Source organism: Tinamus guttatus, unplaced genomic scaffold, assembly GCF_059628265.1.
Source record: "Tinamus guttatus ecotype Peru unplaced genomic scaffold, ASM5962826v1 Tinamus_guttatus_pri_ptg000245l, whole genome shotgun sequence".
Lineage (NCBI taxonomy): Eukaryota > Metazoa > Chordata > Aves > Tinamiformes > Tinamidae > Tinamus > Tinamus guttatus.
Window position 1 is genome coordinate 909,931 of NW_028288779.1, and position 12,001 is coordinate 921,931.

Sequence of the window (12,001 nt, forward strand, 5' to 3'; positions counted from 1 at the left end):
GAGGCTATGCAATATACATATGTACAGTGCTCAGCCAGCCATCTGTCCTCTGCTTTTTGGTTCTTTTAAAGGGAGAACTAAAACTTCATCCCAGCTATGAAAACGGCAATGTAACATTCAAAAGGACAATAAAATCAATGGGATCAAACTTTATATTTTCAGAACGACTAAATTTAAATGTGTTCCTCAGACTGCACTGGCACATCTTGAAAAGCTTATTCAACTTCTGTTCACTCGTATTCGCTTTTAGACCATGCTATGAACGTACAGATAGTTTTATTTAGAAGAAGACATGCTGTATCTCCTGGAAGATACACTGCAGGGCATTCACCCCAGCTTTCCCACGGTTTCTAAAACAGAGAATGGTGCAGGCAGCACCTTTGGAGGGCACTTACAGCTAGATATTGTGGTGTGAGTCCTCCCAGACCTGTGAGGTTTCCCCACGTGGCAGTATTGAGCTGCTGCATCTGCTGCGCCAACTGCTGCTGCAAGCGCCGCTGCTCCTTGTCCTTCTGGGTGTCGGCAAACTTCACCACGATGGGCGAAGAGCAGCCCTGCGGGGGGACACACGGGGAAACGGCGGCGTTACACCCCAGCACTCACCTCCGGGCGCCCCGAGGGCCGCTCGCCCGCCCTCGGCACTTGCTTTTTTGGATGCGCTGCAAGGATGGAGATTTTTTTCAGGTTCTTAGAGGAAAAGAGGCCGTGGAGGAATTATCTACTCCCAGAAAGGGTGCTCGGATGGTTCACCCACCTGCGGTGCGTTCCCAGGAACGCTTCGGGTGAAGCGTCCTGGAGATGTGGCCCAAGGCGCTAGCACTGGCGGTGGCTGCCCATTCCTGACTGCCACCTTGGCCAGCACTTCTTCCATGAGCCTCTCCTTACAGGATACGGGAGGGCTGTGAGACACCTCGGGAACAAGGAGGCTCTAAGTCTAGTGGTCTGGTCTGCAGCCTCCTCCTAACCCCTGCCTTTGGGGCCCTCACATCAGGCCATGGAGCCGCTGGCCTGTGGAGGTCGGTTGGATATTGCCCTTGGGCTCCAGGCCGGGAACAAAGTCACGGGGAGAACGAGACACAAGAAGGGGGAAGATGTCTCTGTTGCTCCCGCTCTATTTTTTATCTTGTTAACAAATGTGTTTGTATGTTAACCTTTCAAATCCTCATTCTTCTTAAATCAGGGAGCAAGGCAGATACCGTAATGATTCAGCCCTGCAAATTAATGCAAGCATCTCATGAGTCATAGAGGTTGTCAATCCGTTTTAGCATTTCAAACTACTTTCCAACTTCATAGGATGCAGTGAATAACTTTCCCCAACCCGCTATGCTTTGTTATACTAATTTCTTGTCTAACTTCAATCTGAAAACAACGGCAGGAACAAAAGATGACTCACATCCAAAAAAAAAAAAAAAAAAAGCCAAAAAACCCCACAGCTGAATTTTAGCTGGAACATGCAGTGTGGGATGCGGAGTGGGCTTATACTTAACCTAACTTTCCAACACTGTGAGCATCTTCGGAAAAGCTCCTGTCCTCTATCACCTGCAGAGAGGAGATGTGCACTTGTCCTCACACTGGGACAAATAGCAGGAACGTGCACCATCAGCAGAGAGAAGGATGAAGAAAATCCCCATATCAACCTCTCTCATATAAGAATCACCCATTAATCCTCCTTCTACTGCATTACCTTGAAAAATCATCATTTGTGATTTATTATTCCATGTCCAACTCCTTTCTTGCACTTCTCATTGTAAAAATGTTTTGGGGAGGAAGTGGGGAAATATATGCCACTCCAGCAAGCAAATAAAGATTATGAAGGAGTCAGTTTGTTGCACAATTGCCTCTTTTCAGTGATTTTTACATTAATATTAAAAACAAGTCTTTAAGGAAAAAAAAAAAAAAAGAAAGAAGAGGGATCCAGGGTGGAGGGTATGAGAGAGCTTATCTAGTTTATCTAACTCAAAAAAAAGTTTGTATTCTATTTAATACAAGCTTTGGTAGTACTGGGCTAAGAACAACAGAACTTCCTGCTCAGTACCTAGAGAAACATGGGAATTGAGTTGATTTCAAAAGAAGCAGAAATGAATTTCAAAGGAAGAAATATTATATAGCTATTTTGGTTCTCAGTTCAGCAGCTCAGTACTCAATACTACAGCTGACATCATATTTATGAATGCTTAAATGTCAGTAAATTGTATAAAAACAATATCTCTACAATTTATGAATCTATAATTCATTTTTTCACTGTCTGCTCTGTATTTCATCACTTCATCATTTTCAAGAGAGCAAACATTCTGAAGACTCAAATTATATCCAGCAAGTGGCTCTATATAAGAAAAGGATTGTTATTGTTGCATCAAATTTACTCCATGATAACAAATTAGTGTCTTCTACTGGTGCTGCATTTGAATGCCTTCAGCAACAACAACAAAAAAAATCCCTCAGAAATGAGCTGGAAGAGCAAAAACTTAGAGCAGCAGTTACATTTTTAAAATCAGTGGATTTAATCAGGTTGGAAATGAGATACAAAGGGTAGTAAGAGAATTCATGACTCTCAGACACGTGCACACCTGAACACAAATAGCCCCACTGTTCTGCATCCTTAGCCTGGTTTGAAAATGACTCTTGGACAATGATGTGTGCTGAAAAAATCCCAAAATACTAAAGTAAAAAAAAAAAAACAAAAACCAAAAAACAGTAACTAACTGAGCTGAAAGTTGAGTGAGTAATGCATATTTTTTCCCTCCATTTTTTGGGGTGCTTTAAACATGAAACACAATGTCCAAAGATCACTGTTTCAGGCTGACAGTCCAGTTTTAGCTCTAGTTAACCTAAATTAACTTTTTATTAGAAAAATGGCAAAAACTGTTTGCCTAAAGAATGACTTCTGTCTCAATTTCTCCAATCTTCTCTCTCAAGAAGTACCACCCAGCACATCTCAGTGCCTCAGCATCTCCACCCCATCTAGGGCCATTTTGGGGGCAGGAGAAGGTGCACTGCTTCCCTCAAAGAAGGGTCTCTCACCCTAAACTTTATCAGCACAAAGATGCCCAAGGTGCAAAAATATTTGGAATCATCTTGGCAATTTGGGGGTTTCCTTGCTGGTGACTTTAAAGGTGTTGAGAAGTGCTTTGCTCCAAGAGTGACTATGCCACAGGACTGACTTCAAGAAGGATAGGACATGAAACAACAACTGCTCTCTGAGGTATTCTTCCTTTAATTTTAAGATCTTCTGAGGTGGAGCTGTGTGAAATTCATTTTGCTAGACAGAAAAATACATTAAAACATGTGGAAAAAATATATGTGAAGTACAGGATTACCAATAAACATTCTCCTTTCACTTGGAATCAAACCTAGGAAAAATATCTGCATTAACAGAGCATACACATTACTGAGAGTATTCCTTCAAAGCCTCAAAGTGGCAGTTTTTTTTCTTTGTTTCAACATATATGGTCAAGGCTGCATACATCAAATACCATCAGCTTGCTAGCCAAGCTAGAACTCCATCTCACTGAAGGACTCTCATCTAACACTGTATACCCGGCCTCTAAAAATGCATTGCACTGGAAAGAAAACACAGCGATTATAAAAATAAGCTCAACCAAATGCAAACGTTGATGGTCAGAAAGACAATAGCTTTGCAATGCCAATACCATTACTTGTCGTACACAGGAAACAGTTAGTGACATTTTCATGCACTTTCTTTCTCTTTTCTTCTCTCTCTCTTGCTCTGTTTATTTTTTTTTTAAAAAAAGTATTACTGTTTTCTGGCATTTTCTCCTCTCTCTGCCCCCCCACCATTTGGGCCCCCGCTCGGCTGGTGACACAAAGCAGCTCAACGACATGACGCAATAATGATTGTTTTAGTGCCCCGCATGCTTTGGGAGACTAGAGCATTGCAAAGGAGGAAGAAAAAAAAAGAATAAAAAGGAAATAAAATAACTGAGGAAAAAAAAGAAATATCGAGAGTTCCTGGAGTAAAATAAATAAATAAATAAATAAAATAAGAGAAACAGTGCACATAACATCAATGCCACCTTGGAGAGAAATCATCACTACACGAAGATACAGTATACGTAATACAGTATAACATGCACTCTCCTGTGATAAGCTAGAAGATCCAGCGTTAAGTAAAGGCTTCATACTGGTGTGGGTTCTATTTTTTTTATTTTTTATTTTTTGGTGGGGAGGGCGCAAAATAATTCTGAAAGACCATGACAAAAATCACAGACTGGGGGGAAAAAATAATAAAAGTAAAACAACAAAAAAGCTCGGTGGCCCTCAGGAGCCTATGGTGGCCAAGTAGGATCCAAGCGAGGGGTATGAGGAGGCCTAAGGCTGCCGGGCAGGGGACAGAGCCGCCACAAAGAGCCCCGGAGAAATTAATAGTATTAATTTAAAAAAGAGATCCCCTCACTGCCAAGTGCAGGTGCCGACAGCTCAACTGTGGCTGGGCAGAATCTCCTAGAGTTTCTTCCTCAGAGCGGAGAGCCCCAGGTGCTTAAAAATCTCTCTAGAAAGAAAACTAATGAGGTGTTTGGGGCTTTTTTTGGGGTTGGCGGTTAATATTAGAGGTAATTTTCTCATCGGGGAAGCTCTGAGCACATCGTCCTTTGCTGCTGAACGCCGCCAAAACAGGCTGGGAAGCGGCTCTGTGGGGACTGCGCCGCCATCTTCTGAGGAAAACCATGTTTCCCTGCAAGGGCCAAGCGAGGTGGGCCAAAAAACTACCAATACTACAACTAAAAAACAAAGGGGAAAAAAAACGGGTTACATCTGTGATTGTCATGCGTCCGATCTGGTTGAGGAGAGCATGGCTTTACCATTCGCAATCATTTGCACAAAGAAAACAAAGAAAGGGCAAATGATACAGTACTGTACCTCCATGGTCTGAGACTGGTGCATGGCTTTGATTGCATTCTGTGCCATTGCCCTTGTAGAAAATGTGACAAACGCACAGCCTGTGGGAACAAGGGGACAGGGAGCAGGAAAGACAAAAAACAACAAGACAAAAGGGTTGGACGCTTGTTAAACCAACACAGTCTACGAGAACGGCCACAAGACGACACTGTTCTCAGTAGTACATAAAAAATAAACAACTTCTCTAGTTTATTTATCAACAGTGCTGACTTGCTAATCTGACCATAGATGGAAGGTAGAGGGAAGAAAATCAGGTGGGGATAGGCGAGATGAAAGGTTTTTTTTTCTTTAATTTGCTCGTTTTTTTCTTTTTTTGGTGGGGAGGGAGTTTTGTTCTTTAGCCACATGGTTTGCAGTAATTATGGCTTGTTTGTACAGTTTGGATTGCACAGTATCAAGTTTGGATTGCACAGTTTAATCTACATGCAGGCCACACATTACTAGTTGCTTGCTAGGTCTCTTGTGCAGGCAAATTTTGGGGAGCAAATAAATGACTGGCATTGCTGACAAGGGAACTGCGAGTTTAAGAACGATCCATAAACTCTCTTATAAATCTCAGTGAGGCACTGAGAGTGACCACAGAGATAGAAGGAGGAAAACTCTGCTGTGCACCCAGCAGCCAGATGTGAAAAGACTCAGACAAAATTCACTGACATAGATGGGCTCTCACCATTTAAGAAAAAATTGCATTTTTTTTTGTTGTTTCTTTGAGTCCTGGGCACCAGGATAACTCTTTGATGTGTGAGAGCTGCCACCAACTTTAACAATTCTGCAGCTATGTGCTGAAAAACTGAGAAACCACTTTTCACCTTCTTCAGTCTTTCAAATCATATATATGAAAAAAGCCATCAGGCTAATGCTTGGGCTATTTTGCTTCTCTTTTACTATTGTCTGTCATACCTAGAGCGGTATGGTGGAGGTCAGCTTTTTAGTGCATGACTCACTGCCCTTTCAACTAATAAAAACACTGCTTTCTGGAAATTTACACTTTATTCTTCATGCACCCTTGGGCATCTTAAAGAAAAAGACTGTGAAATTAATGCAGATTTGGGCTGATTTTGTAATAATACCATGGCACACTAAAAGCTTAGCTAAAGCAACACAGACTTATTTCACTTGTGATCTCTAATGACTTTAAAAGTGCATTGATTTTCAGCTCCCTTAGCCTTGCACAGTTTGAACTTAGGTTTCAGAGGATAATTTAGTGTTCCACTCAATTTCCTCAAAACATTATTATTATTACTACTTAAAAGATTTCCAAATGAAGCAAATCTAAGCACCGAGACGCTAAAGCATATTGTCATTCTAGAGCTAATGCATGAAAGCTACATTCTGGCATCAAAAATGCAATATTGTTGCCCCTGTGGCCAATGGACAAAATAAACCATTTTGCAATCCAACAAGCAACAGATCGTTTGGCTTATGAAAATCAATTTGAGACATAAAGTATCTTTTTTATTTTTTTTTTGTGCTTTGTGTGTACCTGGTAAGATTATCAAGTCAAGACTGTATTCACATTTTAATCAAACAACAGTAAGAGAAAGCAATGCCTGATCATTACCCAAAAGCACTACATCTAGTCATGAAAATAAAGTCAATGCATTTTTGCATCATGCGGTATTTTTCTTTTTAAGGTAAAGGCCCTTGGTACAAGGGAATCTGAGCTGTTTATATATCTCTGACCAATAGGTCGTGTTATAAAACTGGAAGTCAGAATTTCTTAATGCAAACTTCCCGGCAATGTCGTGATACTTCATGTATTTCTTGGATAATGTTAACAACTGCTGATGTCTTACTACTGTTTAGACACACTACGTGTTGCTACTACTGTTATTCAGAGACAATGTTTTGTCAAAGAAAACGATGTAACGAACAGCTTTCTATAAGGCATTCTAGACAAAATGTGTAGGAGAATGGTAAATAAGCCACAGTACCTCGGCTAGACTCCACATTGCTGCTGTGCACTAAAATTAGAGAGGCCCAAGTTTACCGTCAGTCTCAAAGTATTCTCTCTTAAAAGACATTTCACTTATCATTAACAGAGGAAATAACACCGAGGGTTTTCATTTCTTGTCTTGCAACTCCAAAGGGGGATGAGCACCAATAAGAGCTATACCAGGGTAGGCACGAAGCCCCACGCAGAGCCTCGGATAACGCTGCTCGTATCGGTCAAGCAACTGCTCCGTTCGCTTCTTCTGCTCTCGTTCCCCAGGAGCGTGTACCGCAGTGACAACCACCGAGTGGAGGTTAAGCATGCATAAGAAGCATGTAAAATGTCAACGAAAATCAATAAGACACAGTTTATGCATTTATCACAATTTCTACCCAGCAGTACTGCTGTAAATAACTTACTGAGAGATGGTGCAATTAGCAGGTCTCAAAAGGAATGTGAATCTGCAAAGAAAGCAAGCTGCACACAAGAGGAAGCAGATTCGTGCTTTCCTCCCTTGTGCTTTTTCTTTTTCTTTTTCTCTCTCTTTTTTCCATCATCTGACACAATGGCAAACCCCTTCCTTGTTTCCCAACACGAATTCACTGGCTTGGATTCCCCTTTCCTTTGTCCTGGAGGGAGAAGAGGTTTTCCTGCGATCCTCTGCAAAATGCCATACAGTGAGCTACTTATTTAAAGGAAATTTGCTCTCTTGGAAAGGGGAATGCCAGATGAACAACGCTATGCCACTAAAATAGGAGCATTTGGAGCCTTTTGCAGCAAAGAGAGAACTTCATTTTAATTATGCTCTGCCAGCCAGGGGCTACAAGGCTGGGTCCCTCTCCCATCTTCAAACTGCTCCCCATTTCCTACTTTTGCACATTGGCGCTTTGCACAGCAATCACCTGACTTGCCTAAATAATCATGCTAAAAAAATAGCACTCAACTTCATTTCTAAGTGTTTTGATAATCTAGGCCTTCAGTGGTTATCACTAAGAAGCCCAGTCACATGCTGGCTAAGTTAACCATCTTTCTAGACATTGTTCAATGCTAAATGTATCCACATGCAATGGTTACGTTTACAGTTATGAAACCTGGACACTCAGACTGAAAATTCAGACATGTATCATATTTGCACATATATTTTACTATGTGGGAAACACAGATCCTTTCCTTCCACATAGGACTGTCAGACTAAAGAGGAGATTATTCTATTCAATAGGATTCAGTCCACTTGACCATCTAGCTTGCACATATGATTTAGGTATTTAGAACAGCACATACAGTGGCAGCACCACTCGTTTTCTATACGGGGAACATGTGCATTTTAGCATTCCTCAGGCACCCTGAATTTAACTGGAAATCTGTGTCCATGCACCCAGGACTTCTTTCCCTGTTTAAACCAGATTAACTCTGCTGGCACCAAAACCCCAGACTCTTCCCGTAGACATTTCTGATGGGATCGGGAATAAACTCCCTTCTTCATGCAAACTCCCTCTCTGTATCTCCTGGATACGGGTGGTCATTTGGGAGCAGGGCCATTAATCACAATTATAAACGGGACAAGACTAATCAGATTTCACGCCTCACAGTGCAAGGAAACAGGAAAGATTGCCACGGCCGCTTACCTCGTTGCAAAAAACACTACAGCAGCTGCAGTGCCATGGGTCAGGCTCGTTCAGCACAACAGCTCTAAGCAAACTACCCCTGCTCTACCATATGAAGCCCAGTTACTCCCTTCTTATGGTCATCAGATATAGAATAAAAAAAACAACAGAAGGGAATATTTCTGTCACCAACGCCTTAAAATTACTTCTTTTCCTGTGTCATTAGTTGCCTAGCCTTGAAAAAAAAATACCTCTCTTTGTAAATATGGCCAACCTGCAAGTCACCTTGCAATTATTTATCACCTTGGGGTTCAAAATGCCAGGGATCAACCAGGGAAACAAAAGGAGGGGCGAGAACTTGGCTGCCTTCCAACCTGCTCAATGGGTAAATGATTGACTAGGGAAGGCTTCTGCTGAGTGATTTCCTCCTACAGACTGAATTGAGGCAGCCACTGAGCCCTGTGCAGAGGAGATGTGGGAACACATGTGCTGCACTTGTCATCTCAGCCAAAAGGAGCTCCAAACTCCCTGGTTTCTCTTTCTCCCCCCAAAAACTAGAGGAGAATTTTGAAAGGGCTGACAAAATTATAAAAGTTGCCTCCTGGAACCACACTGTCCTGCACGTAGGGCTTGCTGCTCGAGTGACCGAGTTAGCGGCAATACTCAAAAATGCGCAGCACTGCCTCATTTCAACTCCTGCTTCACTAGCTCCTTCTCATCTCGGCCTTTCAGAGACTATTTTGAAGTGTTCGGCAGGCAGTTCGTGCACTGGATAGCAGAGCATCAAAACTTGTGAGTTGCAAGTAAAGTAGAACATTTTTAAGCATGGAAGCGTCAAGGTAAGGATTTCACATCTATGTCAAGCAAACCTAGGCCTAGAATTAAGAGTTGAAGTTTAAAAAAACGCATCTTTAAAAAATCTGGAGATGAAATAAAGGAAGTTGTAAACAATTTAAATAAATGAATATAAATTTATATGGCTTCCCATGACAGAGAATAAAGCTCCAGGTGAGCTTTTCACCATCATCCAAGCAATCCTAGTGCCCTGTGCTATGGCAGTGCTATGGTTGTACCACCAAGTCCTAGTTCACTTTAGGCAGGACTCTTCTTGGCTTCCTGGGAAGAAAGAGCAGGGAAAAGCCTCCACGACTCCTGCATTTTTGGATCCTCTGAGATGAAAGTCTCTAGTTAAAGAAAATCTAGATTTTTCTCCCCCTTAGTTTCTTGTTTTGACTTCAGACACAATGGCCTGAGCAATGTCCAGGCCGCCTTCCCTTCTAAAGCTTTATTTTGCTCTGTTTCCTAGCTTATTTTGTCCCCTCCTTTCCAGCCTTTAAAAAGTTTAAGATGAGGAAAAAAAAAATCCACATTTCAGCAAGAGAAATAAGGCAGCAAGGTGCTTCCATAGGGAAACTAAAAATGTTGCGGTGCCATTTCCCTTACTGATGCTGAAGGGAGAAGGTGGCCTCTAATCCAAGCTGTTCCCATGCTCAGCACTTCAGCTCATTGAAGGAGCAGTAAATATCCATGAGAAGAAACAAACAGGCATAAAACCTATTCACCTACCCTTCACTACAAGCAATTATGAGGCAAATATTAATTTTCTTTTATATGCTTATCAAAAAAACCCCAAATCTCAAAACTTACAAATTTTATCAATACAAATTGCCTCACCATGGCGCGACTGTCTCTGACATTTCTAAACTGCTCTTAAGAAAATGAACAAAGTAATTCCTTGTAACTGAGGTCTGCAGAAACGTTCGCTTGTCCCCAAGTGCTTAGAGATGCTTTGTTAAAAAGTCAAAAAATTGGAGTGCAGACGTAGGAATATTCATTTTGAGCCTTTCTACAGCGTTCATGTAGATCCAAGTGTCTGCACGTGTAATTAGCAGTTTTTTCAGTGCATGCTATTAATCCAGTTGACTTCTTTCTCATATCTGCTATATAAATCTGCATTTAGCAACACAGCAGCATAATTTGCCGTGTGGTGCTCCTGTGATAAGCAGCTTTTTTTTTTTTAATCATCATTATGGATGATAATAATTCCTAGAGCGAAGAAATATTGATCCACTGATCTTAAAAAAATAAAAAGGGCAGGGAGAAAAAAAGCATTTTGCAAAGGTGGAGAACCACAGCAATCTTTATTTTGAGGAATGTTATAATCCTCATGATGAGAGAGCAACTCACCTATGGTCACCCAGCACATCAGCAGCACAGCTGCAAATCAGACGTGGGTTTTTCTTGCTATTTTTGCTCACCGGGGCTGTCTGTGCTTGCATCTGTGCTCCTGCAGACACTGCACAGTGCGAGGAGTCGGGAGGTCCGCAAGTTTCCTTAAGCCGCTCACAATAAGTGATTTAAAAAAAATCTCCATCATCTGAGGCAGTTCACTTCTGCTTTCTCATGATAATGAAGCTTAGCCCATGATATCACAATCACAAATTTTTGTAAAGCATACTTAGCTCTTACGAAAAAGCGCCGGATTAAACAACCCTGCAGGCTGAATCCTTCGCTTTGAATAATGAATTCAGTGCTGGCAGTGGCAAGCTGCTTTAGATAGGCCCATAGACCCCGCTAAAGCGAAGGCCGGCCTCATGTCTGTTGACTCTTCGGCTTCTTTATCTCTACAGCCAACAGGGTATTTTTATTTTAAAACGTTTTTCACAGTGGAGAATTATTCACAGGAATTGTTCCAGAGCCTTCAGAGGGCAGTGCCTTTTCCTTGCTGCCTATTTCTTTTTATAGTTGACCAGAATATAACCAGTGGCAGATATAAACAACAATTATTTCTTAGATGCAGTAGTAAACGACAGCAGGAAAAAAAATGACTCCAGGAAAAACAGCTAAAATGCCTAAAACACGCTGTTCCACCACTGGCACTTTGCATCATTATTTTTAGTCTTTGGGTCATTATTTTAGCCTGGTTGTAGAGACGGGTTTCAAAGAGCTGTCAGCTCCTGGCTAGGAGCTGCCCTGGAAACACCCCGATCAGCCTCTCTCCGTCTCTCTCTTGACCTTAGCCCATACATTGTGCTCATCCTCAAGGGTTTCGTTTCTCCTTGCTGCTGCTGGGAGGGATGTGGATGTCTTCCTTGCCATTGGAGCCATGTGCTGCATTACAGCCCTAGATGCAGTTATGGACCTGCATTAGCCCATCCCTGGGCTAGCAGCACCGCTGTGGCATACACATAGTCTGAAAGTCAACAAGAAGCTTTTGCTCTTCATTAAGAAAAAAATAGCAGTTCAAAACAAAGCCGTCTGATCAAGCAGTGTAACAGGGAGCTTGCAACTATCTACTGGTGCTAAAGATTATTTCCCTGAATCCTTCTACAAAGCTCCAGAGTTGGCATAAACAGCAATAACTGAACTTCTCGAGCTGCCTTCTTGCGAGATGCCGCATTACACAACTGGAAGGCGATGCCAAATGGGCTTGGTTGGACCATATTTCCACGGCACTGCTGGAAGTACTGAGAGTTCTTGAAGGTTCTGTGTTTTCCTAAGAAAGTGCCTATTTTTCATTCCCCCATCTGTGCCCAGGAGGGAAGCA

The 12,001-nt window shown here is 42.0% G+C and overlaps 1 protein-coding gene across 12 annotated transcripts in view; it reads right to left on the minus strand.

Moving 5' to 3' along the window:
• The window catches only part of CELF2 (CUGBP Elav-like family member 2), a 311,231-nt gene that overhangs the window by 44,256 nt on the left and 254,974 nt on the right, over nt 1–12,001 (minus strand). For 6 of the 12 annotated variants that reach the window (XM_088526301.1, XM_088526298.1, XM_088526300.1 and 3 more), the window contains exons 6-7: nt 4,879–4,958; nt 396–554 (exon numbers count right to left, since the gene is read on the minus strand). In XM_088526301.1, the coding sequence (XP_088382427.1) occupies nt 396–554; nt 4,879–4,958 (239 nt within the window). Of the gene's footprint in view, nt 1–395; nt 555–4,878; nt 4,959–6,851; nt 6,882–12,001 lie in introns of all 12 variants that reach the window. The other 6 variants (XM_088526296.1, XM_088526297.1, XM_088526294.1 and 3 more) reach the window with 2 other exon arrangements.